At 44.3% G+C, this 27,261-nt stretch overlaps 1 protein-coding gene across 1 annotated transcript in view; it reads right to left on the bottom strand.

Annotated features, from left to right (window-relative positions):
• The window catches only part of EXO1 (exonuclease 1), a 373,191-nt gene that overhangs the window by 137,705 nt on the left and 208,225 nt on the right, over positions 1–27,261 (bottom strand). The window contains exon 9 of the mRNA XM_069608142.1: positions 24,258–24,489. Within this exon, the coding sequence (XP_069464243.1) occupies positions 24,258–24,489 (232 nt within the window). The remainder of the gene's footprint in view (positions 1–24,257; positions 24,490–27,261) is intronic.

The following is a 27,261-nucleotide window of genomic DNA, read 5'->3' as shown; positions in this document are numbered from 1 at the left end:
CTTACCGTAAAAGCATTTCTGATGGTTGTATCTGCTTAGATTCACATGCTGTGCATAGGTCCGACATCCAGTGGTCACTGTGGAGTATTGCATTTTGTTTTTCGTAGTCGAAAAGGGGACGTCGACAAGGCGTGTCTGTACACTATCCCTATAGTGACGTGCGTTGTACCCACAATCCCTCACGCGTCGAGGTCCCTCTGTTTGTATTTTTCTGCCCTGAGGGAGCCTTATAGACGTGAGTGAGTACAGAAAAGAGAGATATAAAGGAAGTCTTTGTTCCTTCCATCCGAGCGGGGAGGAAGGGTGGGCGCATGTGAATCTAAGCAGATACAACCATCAGAAATGCTTTTACGGTAAGTAATGCATTGTCTTCTGATGTTTGTTAATCTGCTTAGAATCACATGCTGTGCATAGACTAGCGAGCAGTACCCGGAGTTGGCGGTGGGTTATGAGAAGGAACAGTAGAGAAAAGATGTCTTAATACTGCCTGTCCCACCTGGGAGTCAGATCTAGAGTGTGCATCTAGACAGTAGTGTTTTGTAAAGGTGTGCACAGAACTCCAGGTAGCCGCTTTGCAGATGGACTCAAGGGGAACATTTGCAATGAATGCTATGGAAGCCCCAGTGCCTCGAGTGGAATGTGCTCTTGGCTTGAAGGGTAGTTCTCTCTTAGCAAGAGAGAAACAGAGAGTGATGCATTGAACAATCCATCTAGATATAGTGGATTTTGAGACCGCATCTCCTTCTCTTCCTGCTGCCACCGAGACAAAGAACTGATTAGTTTTTCTCAGTGGTCTGGTTCTTTCCATGTAGAACATGACAGCTCTGCGTACATCTAGTGTATGCAGACTTTTTTCTCCCGAGCTGGAAGGGTTTTGAAAGAACGTTGGTAGTTCTATAGTTTGGTTTACATGAAATTTCGAGATGAATTTAGGTGCAAACCTTGGGTGTGTGCGTAGAACCACTTTATCTTTGTGAACTGTTACGAAGGGGTCTAGTACAGAAAGAGCCTGTAGTTCACTTACTCTCCTAATGGAGGTGATAGCTATTAGGAAAGCAGTCTTAAGGGTGATATCTTTAAGAGTTGCCTTGTGCATGGGTTCGAAGGGAGGGCCCATGAGTCTGGAAAGTACCACATTTAAGTCCCATCCGGGAGCTGGGTTAGCTATCGGAGGGTGTATCCTCTTTACCCCCTCCATGAAGGCTTTGATAACTGGTATCTTCCACCACGACACTTTAAGTTGGGAAGTGGTGTATGCAGAGAGTGCCGCTAGGTGGACTTTAATGGAATTGAACACTAAACCTGAATCCAGTAAATAGGTCAAGTATAGAATAATGTCAGTAGGAGAGCAGTCAACTGGGTTGATGCTAGTACCTCTACACCAGATAACAAATCTTTTCCATTTGCTAGAATAGCAGTGTCGAGTATTAGGTTTTCTGGCTTCCCTGAGGATGTCCATACATCTCTGTGGGAGTTGTAAATGTCCAAATTCTATGATCTCAGGAGCCAGGCTGCTAAGTTCATGGTCTGAGGGCATGGATGCAGTGTCCTGCCCTTGTCTTGTGACAGCATGTTGTACGGGCAGGGAAGTTTCACTGGGGGAGATAGGGACATCTCCATCAAGTGAGCGAACCAAGGTTGCCATGCCCACATTGGGGCCACTAGTATCATGGTAACCTGCTCCTGGTGCATCTTGTGCACCACTTTGTTGAGAAGGGGAGTCGGGGGAAAGGCGTAAACAAATTTCCCTGACCATTGAATCGACAGACCGTTCCCCTTGGACTGGTTCTGGGGGTACCTGGAGGCGTAACTTTGGCATTGTGAGTTCTCCAGGGTTGCGAACAGGTCTATTTCCGGGAATCCCCACTGCGTGAAGATGTCTAAGACGATGTCTTCGTGCAATTGCCATTCGTACTCTTCGGGCAGGGGGAAGTCTCTGCTGAGTTTGTCTGCTAGCAGATTGAGTTCCCCTGGTACATGTTGTGATAGTAGGAACATGTTGTGTTTGAGAGCCCACTTCCATATATTCTGGGACAGCTTGGACAGTCCTGGAGAGTGAGTGCCCCCTTGCTTGTTGAGGTAGTACATGGCTGTGGTGCTGTCTGTGAGGACCATCACTGTCTTTCCTTGTAAGTGTTCCTGAAAGGCTTTCAGTGCTTTGAACACCGCTAGTAGTTCCAGCAGGTTTATATGCTTGGATGCTAAACTCGGAGTCCACACTCCGTGTGCCGTCTGATGGGATAGGTGAGCCCCCCATCCTGTAAGGGATGCGTCTGTGGTTAGAGTGGCTTCCACTGCGGGTGTGGCAAAAGTTTTCCCTAATAACAGGTTTTCTTTTGTCCACCACCGTAGCGAGAGAACCAAGGCCTGCGAGACCACCACTAGATCGTCCCATTGTCCGCTGGCCTGACACCACTGGCTGTAGAGCCACTCTTGCATTGGGCGCATGCGCAGGCGCGCGTGAGGTACCAAATAAATACATGACGCCATCATCCCTAGCAAGCGCATTGCTTTGCGTACCGTCACCTCTCGGCCTGCTACATAATGGGGAATTTGAAACAGCATGTTTTGGACCCTCTCGTTGGAGGGGAATACGAGGCCGTCCTTTGTTCGAATTAGAGCCCCTAGGAATTGTTTGGTTTGGCTGGGGTCTAAGCTGGACTTCTTTTCGTTGATGGAGAAGCCCAGTTGGGACAAAAGGTCTACGGTCTTTTGGGTATTGGAGAAGCATGTTTCGTAAGAATCCCCTGTTATGAGCCAGTCGTCGAGGTAAGGGTATACCGGGATGGATAATCTGCGCAGGTGGGCCGCTGCCACTGCCAGTACTTTCGTGAATACCCTTGGTGCAGATGCTATCCCGAAGGGTAGTACTCTGAACTGGTAGTGTTTGTCCTCTATTTTGAACCTGAGGTATTTTCTGTGCGATGTCAACATTAAAATATGAAAGTATGCATCTTTCATGTCCAGTTTTGTCATGTAATCCCCTTGTGATAACAGTGGGATTACCTCCTGTAAGGTCACCATACGAAACTTTTGGGGTTTGACAAATATGTTCGCTGGGCGCAGATCTAATACAGGGCGCATGGTTAAGTCCTTTTTGGGTACAAGGAAGTACACTGAATAAATACCTTCTGTTACCTGTGATAGGGGGACAGGCTCTATAGCTTCTTTCTTCAGTAGTTCTTCCACCTCTTGAAGAAGAATGGAGAGGTGTTGCGGTGTCATGCGCCGGTTCCGTGGGGGTTTGTACTTCGGGGAACCGTTGAACTCGATGCAGTATCCGTGGGCTATGGTGGATAATACCCAACGGTCTGACGTGATTCCCTCCCATGCTGAAAGGAACGATGTTAGCCGGCCCCCGACCGGTGATGCATGGGAGGGGACCCGAATTTTCGGGTCATTTGCTGGTATTGGGCGTGGAACCTCTGGGGCTGGAGCCACGACCTCTTCCTTTGCCACGGCGTTGGCCTCTTTGACTGAACTGGGTGTTACCCTGGTTGGTGGGCCAGTTGGAGCCAGAGTAATATTGTTGTTGTTGATTCTGCTGCTGTCTTTGGCCACGAAAGGAGCGTTTATTACCATAGCCTCGCCTGTTAGGGGGCCTAGAAATTTGATCAAGAGTCTTGATGGTATCAAACTCTTTTTTAGCATGTTCTAGGGCCTCATCTACTGCTTTCCCAAACAGATGCGTCTGTTCAATGGGTTTATTTATGAGGGAGGGCGCTTGAGAAGTATTCCCTGCACTAGGGAGCGGCCAGCCGTCTCAGCGGCATCTAGGGAGTTCTTAACGATGCCCTGGTTTACCAGTGTGCCCTCTGATATTATAGCTAGCAGGCGAGAACGCAGAGGTTCAGGTGCTTCCTCTGCTTCGCTGCGCAGCTTGTTCCACTGTGCATCTGCGTAGCTAGCTAAAAGTGAGTTGTTATTAGCAATTCTAGTAGAGAAGGCGGCGGAGGTCGTGATTCTCTTCCCCAGTGCGTAGAGTTTTTTGCCTTCTTTGTCTGGAGGTGCTTCACTAGTGGATAGTGGCACCCCTGCTCTTTTTCTTGTGTTGGTAACCACAAGGGAGTCCGGAATAGAGTGTCCTCTGATGTATAAAGGGTCAGAGGATGAAGGGCTGAAGAGCTTTTCTATTCTAGGGTTGACCCCTCTTACTAAAGCTGGGTTAGTGAGGGAAGGAGAAATTCTTCTTTTAATAGAAGCCAGGAGTGGAATAGATTGGCTAACAGGGGCTTTTTCTTTGATGACTTTTTCTAAAAAGTCAATGTCTGGAAGAGTTTCCCCTGTATCAATCTCAAAATGCGCTGCTGCCTTGCGCAATAGTGCATTGAGGGAAGGTTGGTCATCTATGGGAGAGGAGTTCCCATGTGAATCCTTGAGAGGAGAAGGGAGAAAGGCATCAGGGTCTGAATGTACTGAAGGGGATTGCCAAGGCTGCACTGACGGTGAATGCCAGGGCTGCGAGGTAGCTGTATCCTCTTCAAACCCTGTAGCAGTGGTGTAAGGATCTTCTTCGAACCCCTCTTCCTCAAGTTCTACCTCTTCTTCTCCACCCAAACACTCCTCATCTTCTTGGAGGTATTGCTCCTCCTCAGTGAGGTCAACCAGCCTAGGAATCTTGACTCTAGGGTCATCCTGTGGCCATTCTCTTTGTCTTTTGTGAGTGGGTGGGTCTTGGTTTCCTAGAAACCTTTCCATTTTCTCCATGCAAGAATGGAGTCTTTCAAGGGTCTCATGGGGTACCCCTGAATAGTCTAGAGGGGGGAAATTAGTGTTTTCGCCTTCGAATCGTTTCGAACGCTCCCACAACGTCGACGAGAGGTTCCCGTCTCCTTCTGAAAAGCCTTCAGGTAGTTCGGAAGCGTCCTTTGGAGAAAGGGGCAGTTCCTGGCTACTTTTGTGTTTTTTCGACGCGGTATTCGACGTTTGTTTCGTCGTCCGCGTACGTTTGTCTTCGGCGACAATTCTCGCTAGGCTCTCGGCCACGATTTTGTCCGTCGAGGGCTCTGGTGTCGACGTTGTGTGCGTTGCGCGTTGTACCTCGACGGTCGCTCTATGGAGCGTTGCGTCAGATGTTTTTGGGGTAGCGCCCGTGTTAGATGGAAGCCCAATCGCTGGTCGCGGCTGCGTTTGCGGGTGGGGCTTGTGACCTTTACGGTCTGCGGTAGACGCCGGAGTGCCCTGCGTCCCCTTCGGCGCTGATGGATCCTTCGTTCTCGACGAAGAAGAGCCGTGGGTAGTGTGTTTAGCCTTATGGGGTTTGTGTGCGTCCTTGTCGCCGGGGTGTTCATCCCCATAAGCAGGGCGTGAGCCGAGCCCGTCGGGGCCGGGGACGGACGACGAGGCGCGGGAGCGCTCCTTCTGGGGGTTCATGACTTCCGTAACGGACGTCGAGTTATCGCACTCCTCGTCACTTTCAGTAACAGCGGCAGCGGGTGAGGAAACTGACTTCGACATCGCGTAGTCCGCCCACCTCTTAACCCTACGTTCTTTAAGAGTCCTGGGTTTTAAGAGCTTGCAGGCTGCGCAGCTGTTCTCTATGTGATTGAGGGGTAAGCAACGATTACAGAGCTTGTGCTTATCTTTCCAAGTATATTTGCCCCTGCAGCGTGGGCAAAACTTAAATGGTGTCCTCTCCATAGCTGAGGCAATAATAGCTGGCGATAACAACCCCAAGGGAAAGAAAAGGGAGAAAGAAAGACATTCTCAAAGAGAAGAGACAAAGTTCTAATCCCCACTCTCCCTACTGTAAGTTGGCCGTCGAGGCCAGGCCACGTGTTCGGCAGCGCCGAAGGATCTCCTCCGCTCTTCCTCTCTGTCGAAAATCAGTTCGGCGGAGAACAGCTTCACAGCTAACGTCGAGGGGGAGGGATCGTTATCAGTATATTAAGTTATGACAAAAAGGACCGAGGTCCGTGGTAAGTATAGCAATGTCTCTCTAGGAGCTCTGCGAAAGGCGACCAGAAACTGGGCGGAAAAAAACAATCAGATGGACCTCGACGCGTGAGGGATTGTGGGTACAACGCACGTCACTATAGGGATAGTGTACAGACACGCCTTGTCGACGTCCCCTTTTCGACTACGAAAAACAAAATGCAATACTCCGCAGTGACCACTGGATGTCGGACCTATGCACAGCATGTGATTCTAAGCAGATTAACAAACATCAGAAATATATATACAGTCAATTGTGAAAAGGTCAATTGTGACCCTTTAAATCCGGTCAATTGTTCATTCGAACAATTGTAAACGAACAATTTGGGTAATACCAAAAATACATATCTTCTATTAGGTTATAGAGACAAAAGAGGGAATAAGAAGCAGGACTACTCACAAGACAAGCAGGACGCCTGAGAGACTGCACAAAAAGCACAATGCCTTGTATAAAACAGCCATCAAGTCAGTAAGTACAAATTAAAAACGATTGCAAGACATTCTATACAATCATAAATTTGCTACTACTTTACTATATTACTGACAGTTTTGGCAAAGTCATCACAACAAAAACTTTCTAACAATAGCTAAAGTTAGTAACAGTACAAATGTACAATGTAGCAAAATGAACTATTGGGATAAGTACAACAAATACAATATGCCTGTGACATTATTATATATATATGTTTTAATAGCTTCAGGCCATCAGTGTTCCCGGTCACAGATGGCCTCAATAATATCCAGACACCAAAATGGGTTAAAGGGTTTTTATTAACATGTCAAAATAGTGCTCTTCTCTTTTCGTGATACTCGTCTGATATTCCAATCAAACAGGTTTCTCTAACTGGTCCCTTGGTCTCCTCTTCCGTGGGGACCCTTGCCCCGGATTCTTTATTCCCCGGGGTGGTAGCCAAGACTAGAGATTGGTAACCTCTACCTTGTAATATTCCTAAGCTTCAAGCTTTTGGTCAGGGCCTAAAGACCGAGGTCTTTTCTACCTTACTCCCTCAGTGACTTATCTGATCCTTCCTCAGGATCGTACCTATATGGTTCAAGGACAAACTGTCTCTCGTTCTCATCTCACTCCCTTCCTCTCTCTCTCTCCCGGACCCTAGCCCTCCTAGTTCTACCTGCTGTTCTCCTCCCACTCGCTCCTGGTCTCTCTTTGGGTCTTCCTAGATCTGTCTCTCTCCTCTGACTCCTACCTATTTCATCTCTCTCTTTCTCCGTTTATCCCCTCTCCTTATATCCACCCATCTCCTATACCTTCTTATCCCCTCTTCTCTCGCCTGTCACTTTGATCTCACCAGTCGTCCACTCTTTCACCTCCAACTACTGCCACCTGTTGCCAACCTCCTCTACTATCCCTACTCTCACCTATTCCCACCCATGCACTCTCATCTCTCTCTCTCTCCCTCTCACCCATACCTTTGTCTCATACTCACCGTTTCACTCTCTTGGTTGCTGTCGGGATGTTGTACCTTGCTCCCAAACCGGGACTGTGTCCGCTGATATGGCCCACCAGCCCACCCAAATACCCCCACCTCCCCCCACGACACCCTCAATTAGAGAAGGCGGAGGTTCCCAGGAGGGATTGTAGGCAGGCGCTGGACACAGTATTTAAAGGAAGAAGAGAGAAAAAGAGGTGTCAGAAAGGGAATCAACCACCCCCTTTTGTCCCCAAGAGCATAAAGTACCTGGGATTGGTCCGATGAAAGTCAAAGTCAGGTGGAGTAGATGATACGCGCTCAACATTTGAACGAAAAACAAACAAAAAGGTACGAAGGACCTCCTGAAGACACGAGGACAGGACTAATGGAGCACAATCCAAGGGAAAGGCATCAGAAGATAATCCAAAACAATCCAGGTAATATCCAATGAAGCAATCCGTGGGCAAGCAGGGTCCGGTAACAAACAAACAGGGGTTCAAAGAATAGGCAGGCAGTATGTGGGCAAGCCGGGGTTGGTAACTAGCAAACAGTTTACGAAGTACAAAGAGAGAAGCGCTACAACTCCAGACTCACCGAAAAGTTGAGCGCCGGACTCCATCCTTTCTCCTCCTTTCACTGTTCTACGACAGAGCACAGTTTGGCATGTCACATGACATAGCGTTCCGTTTGTTGGCTTCATGCGTGAGCACCTTTGTGCGCTTGGAATTTGCAGTACCAAAGAAACGTTTCCAAGGCGGGCGCCAATGTGACCACAGCAGTGCACCCATCCTAAGAGTGCTGTTGCCTGTACGGTTCCTAACCATAGCTTCTTCTGAGAAGTACCAAAGTCCTTTCCTCTGAACCATAACCTTTCCAATCAATGAGAAAGGGAGGAGAACCCCTAATCAAACGCATACTGATGATGTCCTTGACCTCGTACTGGCGGTCTCCTTTGACGATTACAGGGGCAGGACGTAATAGAAATCTAGTACTAGCAGGACATCTTTTCACTAGTGATACATGGAGCACCAGGGGTATACACCAAGTGGCTGGTAAGGCAAGCTTTATTGCCAGAGGACGGATTGATTTTAAAACTGTAAAATGGCCCACCTATTGAGGCAAGCGTTTACGTGACCTTGTAAGGGGCAGATTCTTGGTGGACAATCAGACCTTCGAACCCCATGGGTGCAATGGGGCAGGACTAGGATGCTTATCAGCTTGTGCGTCCATGGAGGCTTGTGCTTTGCTAGGTGTTCCAGTACCTTCTGGTGTACATCATACAACCAAGTTGCTGTTTGTGCGGCAATGGGTGTAGTATGAATTTTGGACACGGGTATGTGTAACATGCAAGGGTGTAAACCATAACTACCAAAGAAGAGAGATTACCCTTGTGGATGAATTTAGCTGATGTTGTATGCAAACTCTGTCAATGGAAACAATATTGGCCAGACCTGTTGATACTGGAGGGTGAATCATCATAAATATTGCCCCAATGCCTGGTTTAGTTGCTCAGTTCGTACCAGAATTTAGCAGTAAACCGAGTGCCTCGATCTGAGATCAGTACTGAGGGGTAAACCGTGTAATCGGAAAACATTGTGGATAGTGTAGCCAATGTAATAGTCTGTACCTAGACAGGCTATGAAATGCCCAATTTTTGTGAAGCGGTCTACCAACACGAGTATTGTGTCCAAGCGTCCAACGGGGGGAAAATCCGTTATGCAATCAAGGGATACTGTATGGCAAGGGACATTAGGGATGTCTAATGGACGTAGCAGTCCTGATTTACTGCTTTGTGTTTTGCATTGTGCAAAGAGAGTGCATGTATTGACGTACAGATGTGCCTCCTTTAACATACAAGGCCAACACCACAATGGCTTAACAAGTCGTATGTTTTTGTCTGCCTGAGTGCTGTGTCAAGATTCCATTTTAAGGCCATTGCACCACCTTGCAGGTCATGGCATCTGGTAGATACAACCCTTCGGTGGTATAAGGTAGCCCATCTCTCACCGAAAGTTGTAAATCAACTACATCCAGTGGATTGTTCTGGACCCGCTGTTTTATATCATCAGGTTGCTGGATAGGAACATTACAAATGCATACTACATGCCCCTTGGATATGATATGATAGTTTATAACGCACTTAATACCCAGAGGTTTCTAAGCGCGGACCCGGGAATCGAACCTGTGGTGTTCTGTGTCGTCTTGCTTCCAAGGCTTCCAAGCTATCCTCCTGAGACATATGATACATGGTTGGGGTTTCAAGGATTCCGGTAAGGATCCATACATTCGTGAGAGTGCGTCTGGTTTCATGTTGGAACTGGCAGGCCAATAGGTGACGGAGTAGTTTGTGTCTGTAATGACAGGCACTCCCGTCCCCCGCACTCCTTTTTGCTGAATAACCAGCCAAAAGTAATTCAAATACATGTAAAGTACATTTAGATACAAGTTGCGTGTTGAAATACTTGGAAATGCTGTAGAAAATGATATTGAGGATACTTGGATTATCAAATCTACCTCTGTATTCAAATTTACGCTGCACAACGGGTTTCGGGAATCACTCCCTTCATCGCGTGCAAATCAGATCTCTACAATACAAGATGTAATGATCATGTTGTACATGCTTTAGAAAGTTAACATGTGTATAGAAATATATAGCTCATGATATAATAAATGGTGTGAAGCTTTTGCTATACTTTCATACAATAGTCAACATTCCACTTAGATAATGTGCATTATCTACACAAAGTTCAATTTTGATTAATTAATGATAGTAGGATCTTAATACTATGTCCGTCAAAGTCCATGTCCATCAGAGCTAAAAGGTTAACATGCAAAGAGGTAGAGTGCAATTACCTGAATTAACCATGTGCAGGCATATCCATTGAGTGTACATATTTATTCCCTAAATTGTAACACCCTGTGGACGTAAAGCTAATACTTTGGTGTCTTGTGCCCACTGTACTAGAATGGTTGCATATATTAATCCCAATTAGCTTTATAAGAGCACTTACTTCCATGTCAATTCCGCTGCGTCAGACATCTTCCCAGCGTTCCTCGACCTAAACTCGGGCACAAACACAGTTCTCCACGTCTGATAGTGCGTATTGCGTGCCATACATGATTCTTCGCTGCTACAGAGTTAATTGCCCTACCATCTTTGAGGAGGGCTATACGCCGTCTTACTTGTTAATAATCATTAAACCGTCCTAGAACTGTGAAACAATGTTAATATTCCCACGGCTTAACACCATGCATAAAACGTTAACAGTGCAGCACAGACAGACAGGGCATGAGCAAGAAATACTGCTGGCAAGTACACATTACAAACTAAGAAAACCTGAATAACTTAAAACGCTGAGATCCCTAAAGTAAAACAGGGGTTACACTAAGCCAGGGGGCTGCAACCTTTAGCTCTGCCAATGTTTTGGACTACAAATCCCCCCAGTCCTAGCCAGGAGATTCAGTGGTGAGGGATCACAGGAGTCGTAGTCCATTTAGCCAATAACTATTGTAAAGGAAAAAACAATATGACTCAGTCAGCTAGGGTTAGTAAGAACTGAATAAACTATTAGTAGTAACAAAAGTAAAAATGAATCCAGACAAAACATTAACCAACTAACAAATGTACACCAAATGTAATGATCTCCTTCCAGGTCCACCTTCATATGCGCCTCAGTGCAGGTCTAGCTAGTTCTATGAAACATCATTATCAGGTCACTGACATTGCTATGAGCCAGCGTACTGCAGTGAAGGCCTCATCCTCAATGCTTTTTTAATCTTATAAATCCAATTCATAATTATTTTAACATGACCCATCCCTCCACCTTTTGTCTTGCTGTTTTATCTGTAACCTCAAGTGACCTTGGCCAGTGGCTACACACCAGCTTCCCTTCAACCTACCCATAAACATGACAAAACACAGACTGTACCCAAATTGCATCCTCATAAGAAAGCAAACAAAAAAAAAATAGGTACTATATGCAGTAATTGAATATACATATGAAAAAGCAAGCAAAACAAAAAAAAAGGTAAAACACAGTAGAACAAAAAAATACTTGCTACCAATAAAAACATTCAAGAATCGCAAAATAAATGCTTGCTGTGTACATGTCGGGTAAATGTCCATTATAAAGAAAGAGCTAAAGAGTAACATTGGGCAATGTTAGTCTCTGCAATGTTCTTGGCAGCAAAATCTTGCAAAATCAACAACTTTATACTTATAACCTACAATAAATTTAAGTCACAAACCACAATTGGGTTTAAAACAGTCAATTTATGTTCCACTGATACAAAAGTTTGCTTCACACCCAGGATCCAAATCCTGTCATCCATTCAGAGCCATTTCTCGTAACGGTGTCCCAGCCCCAAACATTTTTTAAAACCCTTAGTAAAATACACATTTCAAAATGAAACTGCCTAAAAAAACAAGACCACACAAAAAATAAAGCCATTCCTAGCTACACAAGTTCATTGCTTATTACACAGATAGAAAAACATTTCACAAGAGACAAAACATGTGGCATAATTTAAAAAAAAAAATAAAAAAAAAGAACAATGACAAATGTCCCATAATTCCATGATGGACTCCTATTACACAAACATACAGAAATTGAAAGAATCTGCAATAATAACAGGAATCATTTTGCAATAAGGGGAGTAAAGTACAAATAATAAAAACACAGAAATTTACTATAACAAGCCTCGCCGCAAATACCTACCCAATACACCTAATAACAGGACAAAATGCACTGATGACATCTCCACAGAATATGAACCTAAATCACTTTAACTATTTTTCATGTAATCTAAACAATGATCTGTACAAATTTAACTCATAATGCCATTGTACTCATGCACCACTATTCATCTTGCAAAAATCCACCTTTCGTTTGTCAACATTTTGAAATCAATGTCAAGATCTGCCTTCCAAAAAAGTCTGCTAAACCTGAAAAATACATTAAAAAAACATAGCAAACTATTTAATAATATACGTTTAAGTAACACAAAACTTAAGAATGTAGCTTTAAAAAGAAGCCCACAAATCAAGGACTGCACGCTCCTTTGTAAGAGCAGGGCACACAATTTCCATTAGCCACTGAAAACTTCACTCTTGATCAGCAGGTGGTGGTGTGCTGTTTGCAGGTCTACAATGGAGTTGTTTCTTAGGGAGATTTACAATTTTTATGCTTCATCCCCTCTCCTAGTGAAACCCCAGCACTTTCTGCTGGACCTTTTTCTTTGAATCCTGAATGAGTGGAGCCCGTTTCCACTTATTCACATTCTTATGTCTTTTGGAACTCTGTTCTCTGTGTTTTACCTTTCCAATGGAGTCTACTTTCCTCCATATCTCTTTTAAGGCATCTGTATTTTACTATTGAAGCACGCAGCTCCTTAAAGGCAGTGTTTCTGGGAACCCTTTGGGTTATGATATGATATGATAGTTTATTTATATAGCGCCTATACACAGTGTGTTTCAAAGCGCTTCAAGTCAAGGGAGGGAACAAGGGAAAAAACAATGACATTCTTACAGGCCATGAACAGTAAGGATGTGAAATTAACTATCGTATTCGCCCTGATGACCTTTCAGATAGTGTAAGAGCTAAGACATATATAAGGAAGGGGGTGGGAAGGAAATGGAAACAGACAGGCGACTACCGTACTAGGCCTGATGACATTTCTGGTAGAGACGGAAAAAAACAAGAGGTGAGGGAGAGGGGTGCAGAAAGGTAGGGGAGGAACAAAACAAGCGACTATCATAATAGGCCTGACGACATTTCAGATAGTGCTGGAGGGGGGTTGGGGAGGAAAAAACCAGTAAGGGGAGGGAGGAGGAGACAGACGAGGTTGCTATCATACTAGGCCCAGGGACAATTCTGATAGAGTGAGTGCATAGAAGAAAGTAAGGGGAGGAGATAGGAAAAGGGAGAAGGGAAAGGAGGAGAGAACAGAGAGTTAGCAGTAAAAAGAGTGGAGAAGCAAGAGGGGGGAGTCAATACAATTGCAGAAGTCAGTAGTAACACATAATGTTGCAAGCCAGGAGACAAGATGAAGATGGGAACAGCATGATTCAGGGCCACCAGGAGTACAAGATGCAAAGGAAGTCCAGCATGAGAGTTGAGAAAGGGTGACGCACCATGAATGAATGAAGTCCATAAAAGTCAAATCCAGCATTGTCCACAAGACGGTGATGGTGAAACCAGAATGTATCAGGACATACTCCTGCAGAAACAGGCTTGAGTGGGGTGAGGGGGGAGCAGGGTAGGAGAATCAAGCAAAACAGGCAACACCTGTGTGCGAGAATGGGGGGCACAAGGGAACATCACGGGGGACCAGAGGGAGTAACATGTTGGTGCATGGCTACCTGCTGTCTGAGCAGGGGGTCGGGCCCTGGGTCCTCCTGGTCCAAACAGGAATTCCCCTTTTCTTCATTCGCCCTTCGCTTAGGACGCCCGGGCGAGACACGCCCTTGATCTAATAGTTAGGAGCAGGAAGGAAGAGGCAGGGCTAAGAAGGTGGGTGGTGCTTGTTAAGTGGTGAAAAAGAGCGGCAAACAGGAAGGTACCAGGTGGGCGGGGCTTAAGCCAGGTGACCTAGATCCACTTGCACCTGCTCCCCATCTGCAAAGGAAAAGAGGCTGGAGGGCTCCTTAAGTAGGGAAAAGGAGCAGCAAACAGGAAGGCACCAGGTGGGCGGGGCTTGCTAAGTGGTGAAAAAGACACCTTTGAGATTCTTTCTTTATCCTTACGTACTACTGTGCTTAAGGATAGAGCAATACTTTGTATTCCTCATAAAACTTTATATTCTAAGATAATGGCACACAACACCTTATGAGGAGTGCCAAGGGGATACCTAGTAATCCCCTTCTTTCTGCTCCTGTGACTTTTTTTAGTCACATAGACAACCTTCTAGTTATGGCTGGTGGCAGTGGACCTGTTATACATACTATTGTGCTATTTATTTTTTTACCACAGACTGTATTCACAGTCCCTGTTGTGCACAATAGGGTCACCTAAGTACTAACTAGTTGGCTTTCTTTTTTCCCCCATGTCTAGCGTGGTGTTATTTGTTGGCCCTTTTTCTACCATTCTGGGAGGCTGAGGCCTGTGTGTGCCTTTTGCGCGAACCCTTGGGTGTCCCCGCTTAGGCTCCAATGTCTCTGGGCAGGCAGGAAGTGGGGGTGGGGTTTTTCACTCCCCACCGCGCTTTGTCTGCCTGAGTGCCTGAATGGAACCAGCTCACACTGGAGATCTGACTGTCGCCATTTTGAACAGCCACACGCCCCTTTCTGTAAACTAAATTGCAGAGGAGTGTGCTGAAACTGAATAAAAGGTGAGTATCCTAAGGTGAAAGGAAAGTAGACCTCTGAAAACTGAAGTAACCAATGTAGCAAAGCGACAACCACCAGAGACGCCTGCAGACCCTTTGCAACACTGAAGCGACCACTGTTGTCCTGACCCCGTTTTATATGTGACAGAGGAACTACGAAGAGAACGACTCCTTACCTTTGGCTGGTGGGACCGACCAGCCCTGAGACTAACTACAATCTGAGACATCCCGTGAGGTGCTGTGACATTCCAGAGATGCAAACCATGAATACCAGGAGACCTCCAATCCAATCGTAGTGCATTGTGTAAGGAAGGCATGGTATCAAACAGTGAAGACAGACAAAAGTGATCACAGTTCAAAGGTGTTTATTGTACTTCAATGGGTTGCTTGAACGCCTGTCTAACCTAAATCTAAGAATGGGAGCAAGCTGCGACTATCAAATAAATAATGATGTAGTCCTAGTCAAGTCTCTGTCAAAATAAAAGGGCCTATACTACTAAACCTATTGCCAATGTCAAAATAAAAGGCTCTATACTAATAAACCTATTGTCAATCCCAAGTACAAGAGGGTGTTGGAAAATTGTGTATGCAAAAAGAAAAAAAGTGTTCAAGAAACAATATTTTAAGCTGGTTGAGCAGTTGGCTTCCCTTCCCCACGTTCTGAGCACAGGGCAAGGCGGCACACTCGAGCTTCGCACACACTCTGGTTTCTCTGCCACGAGGATACAGTTTAAAGAAAAGGTATCATGGCCTCCTGTAAAGCCTCCTTTCCAATAATAGTCTCTTAACGCAGAGAGCCTGTCGTAACAAACAAATATCTAAGTTCCACTCTTATCAGGATCTTAAAATGCACACATTCTCGCTTTCCCCTCCTTCAGGCTTGGACCCCTTTGTACCACAATGTTTACACTTGGTGTCCCTCGTTCGAATCTCGGACCATGGATCTCCCTCGTTCGGGCTCAGACCATGCAGCGTCACTTTCTATGGTTTCCTCTTGCTATCAAAATCAAAGACTTTCGAATGTGTGATGGGTTTTGTTTAAACCATTGCAGAACCACTGATTCACTTTGTACAATGTTCTGATCAATCTTCTACTTTCGTTTCTACCACTTCTTGGTGGGATACCATACAGGGACCGTCGATTGAGCACATTGACTGTGCCGGACCACTCTGTCAACAGCATTGTATCTTTCCTTCTCAAGTTCAAACATTCATCAGTTGTTTAGCTTTACTCGCGGCTTTCATCACACGTTTTAACAATGTTCGTTCCAGCGCTTGTTTTACAATGTTGCTGCTTGCAACCTTGACTTCAACACAGACCGGTCTTGAATTGGTTTCCCCAACTCACTGGCTATGTTTATCTTTCTGGCACTTCTTTGCTCTTGAAGCCAAGGACGATAACACAGAGGCTGCTGCTCCTCGCTGCCTTTGTCGGTTACGCGGGAGGGACACCAGTATCTCCGACACACAATGCAGGATTCTTCAGTCTGGTTTCCTGGCCTTATGTTTTCTGACGCTAAGGTTTCTTGAAAGGAACGGTTTCTTGCTGAAAAGGTCAAGCGGATTTCCCTCCTTGCGAACCCTTCTTGGTTTGCCAGCTTTCTCCCCTCGTTCAGCTGCCGAATCAAAACTGCTGTTCCTTTGTGTGCTTTGCCTAGCTCAGAGTGTATTCTTGTGCTATGCCTTTTATCTGTGTGGGAAGTTTAATGGAAGTCAGGTGCGAGTGATTGTCAGTAATTACCCGACTTCACCTGACCATAGTAGCAGGACATGTCAGGAACACTGGTCGGGTGCGAGTCAGTTTCTCCCCGGGCGGGCTGTCTGTGTGAAGTGTTTCTGAAGTGAAAGGGGTTCTGGGGTGTAAAGGTATCGCGTCCCGCCATCCCGCGTCCCACTCCCACAAGAGCCCTCACACCCAGGGGATTCTCCCACACTGGTCCACCCCCAAGGTCTGGATCCAAAGGCAATGGCCATGCCCATGCCACCCGAGAGAGAGATCCATGGGGACTATTGGGTGACACTTACTGGTTTCTCACAATCGTCTTGCCAAGGCCAAATCTGTCCAAGTCTTTGCTGAGCTCCAGGTGAACCTCCAGAAAACAATCAGACTCATCCAAGTCCACTCACCACAGTGCAGGACTCCAGGAATCAAAGAAGATTGACCGGGCGAATCGTGTCCTTTGTTGGTGCTACAGAAAAGGTGCCAAAACCGCAGACTGACCAGAGAAGCTGAAGAAATCCGTGCCATATGTCCTACCTCAAGACTGCTGCTGAGAAGTCCAGCCTTTCATCACAAGGAATCTGGAGACTGGGGCCAGCGTTGCTATTCAGAGGAGAATCCAGCCATGGACATTTCTTCTAACCTAAGGCTCTGTGAGGGGGGAAAAGGTATTGCTTACCTTAATCCAAGAAGTCCAGAGCGTACGAGTGCACATAGAGGTGTCACTCTTGGTTATAGGTCAAAGGATCGAATCAAAACGATCGAAATGTAATAGGGTCGAATCAAAAGGACCGAAAACAAAAAGGTCGATTTTTTTTTGGGGGGGGGGGTCCGCCCCCCAACCCCCTGTTTTTGGTTAAAAACCACTTTTTTTTCCTATACGGAAACCCCAAAAAAATATATACATTTAAAAAAAGGCATTTGACCCTTTTGTTTTCAGTCCTATTCACTTGAACCTTTTGTCAATCGATCCTTTTCATTTGATCCTTTGACTGGACACGGTCACTCTTACCTCTGACCCAACCTGCCAGCTTGGGTCCCTTTTGCGAGTCCTTTAGCAGAATATCCACCATTTAGTTATTCTCCTAGTATCCTTACCTAGAGGCTGAAAGTATCCACAGGAACCTTTGCTGTTCTGCTGCTTTGTGAGACTTGGAGCCCTATCCAAACTGACTTTTGCATAGAGTTAGGGATCTGACTTCTAAAGTGTTAACTTGCGCTAAAACTGCCTCTAGAACCTTAAACTCTGCTAATGTTTGGCTAACCAACTGTTGTTCCTTCCTAAAAGACATTATCTTATGTGGTTTTGCTAACTAAATACAATTACTGTATATCTTTGTGTGTGAACGCGCGCGCGAGTGTGTGTTCTTACCGATAATACGGTAGAACTGTCATTAGTGTCAAACTAACAATTGTAACCGCGAGCAATAACCAACTAAGCAATGGCCTTTGAAAAGTATCTAAGTATTTCTATGTATGTTAGTTTAATTATCGAACCATTTAAAGAACATACGTTGTGTAAATATAATAAATCTACATTTGAATATACATTTATAAGTGTGTTTCTTTGATCTGCTTTACAAACTGGGTTCAGTGTATTTACCTACAGCTCACATCTTCCTCCTATGATAAGCCTGACTGCTCTGCCACTCTACCAAGGTTCCATGAGTAGTACAGATTGATACTAAGAGTTTGACACATAGATCGTTAAAGGATCTATTGGAGAGAAAAGGGTGCTAATAAAATCAGATGGTTAGAAAATGTAATGAAAATGCTGGGGAAAGTGAATGCTAGTAGCACGCCTATTGAAACGTTATTATTGGGCAATGGTAGTTGCCATTTCATAGCAAAGAAACTAATGGAGTGGGTAAACGGGGCCAGAGAGACACAGGAGCTATTGAAACCAACGATTAGAGAACTGATGAGAATATGGTCAAATAATATAACGGAACATCTTGCCTGGTCAAACTGGAAGTACCAAAGGGCACCTATCACAAGGGTGAGCTTTGGGTGCTTAGAGTTGGGTGAGTTTCGAAGTCAGAGATCAGGTTGGGAATTTAAATCTAAATGCCCCATGTGTCAAATTGGGCATGAGGATTTAGTACTTATTCTTTTGTCCAGCATATTGTGGTCTAAGGAAAAAGTATTTGCACCGCTGTTTATAGGAAGAGGCTTAACCCAGCATAGGCCAGCACTCTACTATATGATGAATGCAGCTTTGCCAGCCATAGCCTAGAATTTATCTAAATACACAAGGAAGGCTTGGCGAACACGAGAAAGGGGCCAAAGTCTAGATGCAATTGCAAGTAGTAATGATGAAACTATAGAAGCCAATTTTATACACCTCATGATTGTTAAGGTGCACATTGGGATCTATATAATGTTAAATCTGTATTATACATGCGATTTTATAAATTAACTGCTGCTCGTACTTTTTAGGCTGGGGAAAAGTCGTGTATTGATGTTGGACAGGCACTTTCCCCTTTAATTCCTTTTAATAGTATGCAGTTGTGCTATGCAAGTCATATTGTAATGAATTAGTTATTGTCCTATGTCTAATTTGTTATAATAACTGGTGTCTACGGTTGTGTATGATGCATCTTTTACAGACTTGGATGGCCCCTTTTCTCCTTTCAATAACCTGAAATTATGCTATATAAGTGATATTGTTATGCATGAATTAATGTTTTATGCTAAATCTTTTACAATTGTGTCTTATGGCTGTGTGTGATTTATCATTTATGGATTTTTCTATTCAACACAAAATAAAGAATTTATTACTAAGAGTTGGGGACCTGTATACCATTGGGATAGTTTTATGAAGTCTTACCTCAAGTGGACTTTAGGAAAACTCCCCTAACAGTGGTGATTGACTTTATGGCTAACCAGTAGCTTGCAACTTGAATTATTGCCCTTAGTAAGAGTACTTAAATGGAGAGGGCAAAAATTCAGGTGGCAACCTACTAGCGGAAAAGCCATACACAAAAAGTCACTTGCCACCTCAATTCTATACATACACACCACTTCTTACTTGCCAAGAGTCAAATATGACTAGCCAAAGGCTAGTGGCGACAACAAATTGTGCCCTCTGCTTAAGGTAATAACATACCAATGAAAAACACACTTACAAATACAGAATATAAACCCCGACAGGTCGCATTACATGCTTTCACTTTAGCATAGGTATACTTAACATTCCAACTCATCCAATGACAAATACATGAACAAAACAGGAAACATCAATTGTCTGCATAGGTTAAACAATACCATATCATCAGATGGCCATAAGAATACACCAAATCCCAGAGACATCTCAAGGGTTTTTAGTAACATTTTTTAGAAGGGCTTTAAAGGGCCGACCCTTGCTATATTGTCTAGAAGAAGCAATACTATTGCTAACTCAGGTGTCCCTATTCATATTAGCAAGTACTATTAATCGGAAATTGCATGATTTATCTAGCCTGCATCTCAAACTTCCTAGGTTGGACCTATACTATCCACATAGGGAGTGCCCCCCCCCCCTCCAAGCTATGTTCCCCCATAGGGTAGGACTGGCTCAGGGGTCCACCCTGGTAGGCCTCCAACCCAAAGCTGAGAGGTGCCCCCCCAACCCCCCCAAATATACATTTTTATAGTGCAGTTTAAGTCTATACACTTTGGGGGTTTAACATATTAAGAAACTCTAAACACGACAGAATAAAAAACTAGAATTGTTGGAACCGTAATTCACCATCACAAATTAAAAATAGAAAGTAACATAAGCGCATAAGTATATCAAAACATACAACTGCAAAACATTTACAACAGAAAAACATACATTACAAGCATGAAATAAATTCGGAAAAAAAACACAGCATTGCAAAGTAACCAAATAGGAATAATACACACCATAAACTAAAAGATATAATGCACTAGCACTTATTAAAATGATTAACTCGCAACATATTCTCCATCACCTTCATACCACATTACACTCCAAAATACCAACAAACATCCTCATGCAAAGTGCATATAAGCACATGTTTAACTTCTGCACACAAATACACTAAACTCACACGTCTCAATGCAAAAAAGGTGAGCTAAGGTTTCATCAAGGTCGGTTTTATGTTATGTTTAATAATACATTAAACCATTTCCAAAGCGTAAAGATTTCAACTTTTTGTAGGTGGCAACCAGACTTTAGAAAATCGCTTGTTCCCACCACAAGTTCATTTTATGAAAAAATAAAACTGGCTTTAACAGCGACTACAGTTCTCGTCCACTTGGCCTCCCGATAGGATGAGCACTTTTTCCAATTCCTTTAATGTGTGCACTGCTTGACGAATCCGCACAAAACATTCCCCCCAAAAAATCAAAGATCAGATCGATTTGTACAGGTGTGCAAGGTTCAAGTTTACAGAGGAGGGTCCCCAAACATGCATTTCCAACAGTTCAAAGTTCATGCTCGCCACCGGACAGAACCAAAAAGAAGCTAGCACTTGGTAAAAAGAAATCTATAATGAAAGAATCCAGAATGCTAAATCCAGCACTAAGGAACTCTTCACTATCATGAGGGAACTAGAGTCCACCTGTCCCTATCATCAACCACTGCTCCAAAAATTAGACCTGGTGTGCGAACATCCAAAAGGCCTTCTCAGACAAAACAGTTCTCCTACAATCCAACACCAAAAAAAACAACTTACTCCCCAAATCTCACCCATTCAAAGACTCTAAGCTTAATATTCCTCTGTGTGCCCCCTTCCAATTCTCTCAGGTCTTCATCAAAGAGGTGGAAAAATAATCTAGGAATTAAACCCTCCAACTGTCAGCGTGACATATGCCCCGTGGCAGTCATCAAGGACTGTGCAAGAGATTTAGCCCCATTTATTACCACCCTGATAAACGCTTCATTAAAAACTGTGCAGTACCCAACAACCTCAAGGAAACCTTGGTCATGCCCCTATTAAAGAAGCCTAATTTAGACCCCAATGTGCCCACAAATTACAGGCCCATCACAACGGTACAGTTTCTCCTAAAGATCCTAGACCGCGCAGCCTATATACAAATACAAAAACAGCTTGAAAATAACAACTTATTAGGCCTCCATCAATCCGGATTTAGACCTAGACATGGTACAGAGACGGCATTGCTAGATCTCAAGATCCAGATGGATGAGCTTAAAGATAGAGGAAAGATTGCCATTCGCCTGCTCTTGGATCCATCAGCGGCCTTCGACCTGGTTGACCATGAAATCCTCACTCAACATCAGCAGCCGCCTTCTCACTGAATGCAGCCAGCTGAATCAAATCCTCTCTCTCTAACAGAACCACCAGGGTCTTTTCACCTATAGCCTCAGCACCCCCGGTGCCCATTACCTGTGGCCTTCCCCAGGGATCTTGTGGGTGGCCCACACTCTACAATATATTTACAAAACTTCTACTCGACCGCCTTGATAATCTGGGCGTCACGTATACCAACTATGCAGACGACACCCAGATTCTAGTCACACTCGCTGGTTGTCACTCAAGACACCAAACTCATTAACAACATTTATCTGGAGATCCAAGCTTGGATGGCCACTCATTGCCTTTGTTTAAACAATGATAAAACTGAGCTATTTATCATTGGTTCTCAAAATCGCTTAAACAAACTAGACTCCAGCTATGAGTCATTTAACATTGACAGGAATATCATTAAAGTCTCGAGGGAAGTCAAAACTCTGGGTATTTACCTCGACTCCACGTTGACATTAAACAGACAAGTTAACTCTTTATCCTCCACCACCTACTATACTAATAAAATGATCAACGCATGCAAGCCCTTCTTGTCCACCACTAGCTGCACCACTCTAGCAAGACTACTGCAACACACTCTTCATCGGAACTTCAGCACGTAAGCTAAACAAACTCCAAGTGTTGCAAAACAATGCCCTTAGGTCAGCCCTCAATATCCCACAATCGAGCCACATCTCCTCCCTCAGAAGAGAAGTTCATTGGCTACTCATCCGGGACAGAATTACTCTCCATTCATTGGTCATCACTCATAAGTGCCTAGCCAACACAGCTCCTGCGTACCTGACAGCTAAATTCTCAAGACACCAGACCAACGGACCCACCAGATCCAACTACCTGAACCAGCTTACAATTCCCAAATTCAACCTGAAAACAGCAGGAGGGGCCAGTTTCCCAGTACTAGCGGCCAAACACTGGAACTCCCTCCCTTCCAACATCAGAGCAGAGCCCACTTTCTGGACCTTGAGAGCCAAAACCAAAGCATGGCTCCTCAGTCCAAACGACCCCTAAGCATGTCTAATCCCCATCCTGATAACCACACACTCCCTGATAGTGCGGTCCACTGCTGGGTTTCATACATTTTACCATTGCTCCAATTCTGTGTATTATATGTATAATATAACCAATAATAATTATCTTTGCATTGTAACTTATGCATAGCCTTTTGTTCGTCTAGCTGTGTTCCACTCGTGTACATCTATTACACCTTGCTTGTGCTTGGATCTGCTGCTCGCTGACTCTGCCTTCAAGGTGATCTGTAACACACCTCCAGTACCCACGTCTGCAAAAAGGTGAACTGTAACTCACCTCCTCCCCGCCGGGCGGGCTTTGTATTTGATGTGTGTAACCCTGCTTCATTGTCTAAGTATAAGCACTCAGATACCCCGGGAGAGGTGCGCTATATAAGAAAATAAACTAAACCATACTTGCATTGTATGATGCAAATCGGCCCAGCTTTTTCTTTCAAATTCAAAAAACTGCCAAAATCCTTTCAGAGATATCACGCCCCTCTGAAACCTTTCAGTGGACCCACAGGGCCAACTTCAAAGTCGTGACTAGCCAATTTTAGTTCACAAACCTGGGCCGGTCCCACACATTTTAATAAGGGCCAACCAAATTAGTTCGCTGAAAAACAGTCAATCTTCATTGATTTGGGGCCTGGAAAACCTTTCTAATCAGATGTGGTTGTTTGCAAACATTTTGCAGAGTGTTGCAGACTGCCAGCTAAAAACATTTCAGGAGGAAATTTCGCTTCTCATCCTAGGAAAAGAGTGGTGCCCAAAGTGGTAGATAATGGCCCAAAAAAGGAAGGAAAGCAAAATAGCAGTTTATTCTACATTCTGCAAGGTCCATGGAAACAGTCTGGAAAAAATCCCTTTTTGGCCATATCCCACCCTGCTGTGGTCCTCCTTGCGAACAGTGGCAGAGCTTAAAACCATCTCAAATCCGCAGACTGGGCTGGTGCGGGTCGTGGTAGCTTGTGGGAACACACATATTCATACATACATATTCATTTATAGTATACTCTATTGTTTAAAAAGGGGGGCAAGGCTCATTCTGGATCACAGCTGCTCTGCCCCCAGACTCTGCCCCCAGACCCTCCAGTCCAGTGATCTCCTCTGCCTTGGTGCTTTTCAGCCTCAGCACTCACCAGGGAGGCAGATTTGTTCAAAATCTATTGATGCTTGCTAATGTTTCGTAACAAAGGCTTCACTCCATGATTCCTTTTACAATCATTAGCTAAGAAAGATATAGAGAAGTAGGCTGACAAAGTAAGAATGACAATATAGAGTATTGGGTCTATCTGTGTAACCAAATTAGTTGGTAGAAATGAAGATTGTTTCAAAAGCTATGATCATCACAAACTATTTCCTTAAACCTCTTTGGAGCTTTAAAATAAACAAATACCCTTCATAAGATTAAAAAAGGGCAAATATAAATGTATAACATTAGAAATGGTATGGATTCTCTTTTGAAAAAGGGAAAACAATCCAGATATTGACAAATTACACTTTGTGCCTGGTTGAAGTACAAGAGAACTGCAAAAAAGATAGATGAAATAGTAAGAACATTTACCTTCCCTTGGTCTTTTCACGACTTGCTCCTTTCGGGGAAGTTTCAACCCCTTTGTGCTAATAACCTTCTCTATACCCTTGGTCGAAGGCTTTTCAGCTTCTTTACATTGTGTGGGACTTGTGCTGGTGTTTAAAATACTAGGCCTGTAGCTTCTGTTCCAAATACTGCTAGAAAAGATGGTGCTCCTGTCGGCTGCACTATCGCTCCAGCGCCGGCTCTTTGGTTGAGATGACTAAAAAGAAAACATATTTATGCATTTCCAAACCTTTAAGAAGTTACCAAAAAATGCAACATAATTTCTAAAAAGCTCATTCCAAAGAAAATATACAATCTTCAAACTGAGAATAGGACCACCAAGTACGGATAAAGATACCCAACAACAAAAGGTAGGTTAAAAGGAAAAATGAAAAGTTCCATTTTGTGCCTGCTTTGTTGCGTAGAGTCATGACATGCATATAAAGTGTTAATAATTAACACAAATCAGGAAGGGACGTCATAAGACAATTTTATAATGAGGAAAGAAAGAACACGGTGGAAAGTGTACTCTCCTCCTGAGATCAAACCCTAAAGAGCTAAAAGGAGCGGAATAGAAGTGTGTTGAGTGAAATACACTAGTATGTTTACATACATATTCTTTTGATTGCCAAATTAAAATTGGATAAATATTTTAACGCGCATGAAAAGAGATTTGGTCAACTTCCACATTATTTGCTCAAATTTACTCACCCTTTTCTGGCAGAAGCAATTCATGAAGTGCGCCTAAATCGCTTTCCTACCATGGACATTTTAGGTCCTCGCTTGAACGTAGAGTACAACAACAGAACATGTAGTTTATGTGGCGTTGACCTTCAAGAAACTTTAGAACATCTGGTGATTTCTTGTCCAGCACTTGGCAGAGGTGGATATGAGTACTTTGCTAAATTTTTCAATAATCCTGATGCAATTGTGAGGTCTACCTTTTTGCAAAGGACTCTTGGTACACGGCTCTCACAGATTTCAGCAGTTGGTCAGCTTTTACAATTTGTATTCCCCAATAATGAATTAAGAAATCCAATATAATGTATTTGGGGTTGTGAGTTAACCTGTAATTGAATAATTTTGTACATATCTTTTATTATAGGATGGTTTTTAATCTTAATTTGTATGGATATGTGCAAAGTTTGTTTTTAAAATGCGCCCAATAAATATGTATTCATTACAGTAAAATAAATTGACTCGTTTTTTGCAATAAGAGCTTGCATGATTTACAGACTACTGTGATAAATGGAAGCTGCCCCAGTCCACGTGATTGAGGACAGACATTTCTAACTAAATGCTCTCTCTTGGCGCTATTTTATTGAACTAAGTCCACCTGTTGGAGAAGTTTTTCCCCTTACGACGCCCAGAAACAAAGTGCCAGCCATGCGGCCACCCAACACCTCATCAGTCATCAGCCTTGAATTGAGACTGTATATGCTCTTTGAACCAGCCAGCATGTCAACTGTGCCTGCCGCTGTGCCCATCAAAAAAGTCAAACTGTCGGAGTAGCTAACATCTAAGAAAGGTGGAGCATAGCCTTGCAGCCTACGCACTTCAATGGCATGGACAGCGTCCTGCAGAAAGGTGAATATGTTCCTGGGAAAACCAAACCGTCAACGGCACGTTGACATCCAGGAATGCAATTGTCTGTGTGGTAAGAAATTGAAAGCGAATGGGAAATAGTAAGTGTCAAAAAATTCCCTCTGGCGCTCAGGGCCTGCATTCAGGGATATCACCCCAAAGAAAAAACCAGCAAAAAAAATGTTTTCCAGCCATCCACTGTGAGGCCCAACGAGCACATGGGAGGCAGTAGGATGTAGCAAAGGCCAATCTGTCCTTGTGCCAGAGCATCTCATGGCAGTTTGTAAGCCAGCCAATGTGTTTACAATTGTGTGCGCGCTTAGACAGCTGCCCTAGATGCAGTTTGCAGCTGCCCAGACTTAACTTTAGTTTAGATACATTTTCCTGCCAAGCTGCTGTTTTTTCCCTGGCTGCTGCGCAATTAAATATCCCACCATGCAGAACAAAAGTGAAGGGGGTCTATGCGTATACAAGTTTAACCACATGGGATTTCACAATTGCTTTGCTGCAAATATACTGCTAACTAAAGCAAGTGGGAACATTTATCTGTTTCAGTGCATCAATGATCATTAGTACCCGGCAAGGGGTGTCAAGCTCCCAGCCAATCAGTAGGCTTAGAACGGGGGTTTTACTGCATGGTAAAACCTCTGCTTCGAGCCTCAGCGGAAGCGGGAAGCCGCCATCTTCCCCACCAGGGACTCAGTTAAGTGTTCTGTGCTCCTCATACCTTCCATCTCCCCAACCCCAATTACCTTGCACTTTGTCCCTTGCCGGCACCAGGAACACACCGTATTCCAGGGGCATCTCTGTTGTGGCAATGGCCGCCATGGAAAGGGAGAAGGGACTACGTGTAGTTCCCTTCTCCATGTTGGCCATCTTGGTTTGCAGGTTTTTAAGTTAAGAAACCGCAAACGCGTAGTTTCTCAACTTGGAAAAAAAAGCATCCTGGTACAACCTGCCGAGATGCCAATAGCAATAAACCCTTCCGGGTGGGTCATTACCAGGGCTAACATTAAGGCTTGAGCAAAGCCTGAGGGCATTACCCCCACTGGTCGGGTTTATTAATTAATAAAGCTTGCATATGTATAAGAGTATCCTGGGGTTTACCCACTGATTCCAGATGGCCACTAATTTCCTAAAAGATTCATCAGCTTGGCCATATAGAGGGGGCCGGCTTTAGCTCTGGCAGCACCCAAGATGAGTAAACAAAATGTAGTGCCTGAACGCCGCGTTCCTGTTGGCATCGCTTACCCGGGTCCCTACCAGGAATTTGCAGTTGCTCTGCTAAATATTTAATGGATTACTTCCCTGCCCCCGTGCCGGAGGGGGGGGAGTTAATCACTTCAATATGTGAAGGATTCCAATTGGGCGTCACACACCGGACCAAGACCTAAGCCCTCAGCCT

The sequence above is a fragment of the Ambystoma mexicanum genome, chromosome 4q (genome assembly GCF_040938575.1).
Source record: "Ambystoma mexicanum isolate Mex_15411 chromosome 4q, UKY_AmexF1_1, whole genome shotgun sequence".
NCBI lineage: Eukaryota > Metazoa > Chordata > Amphibia > Caudata > Ambystomatidae > Ambystoma > Ambystoma mexicanum.
Note: the sequence above shows the minus strand (reverse complement) of the source record. Positions and strands in the feature narration are given on the sequence as shown.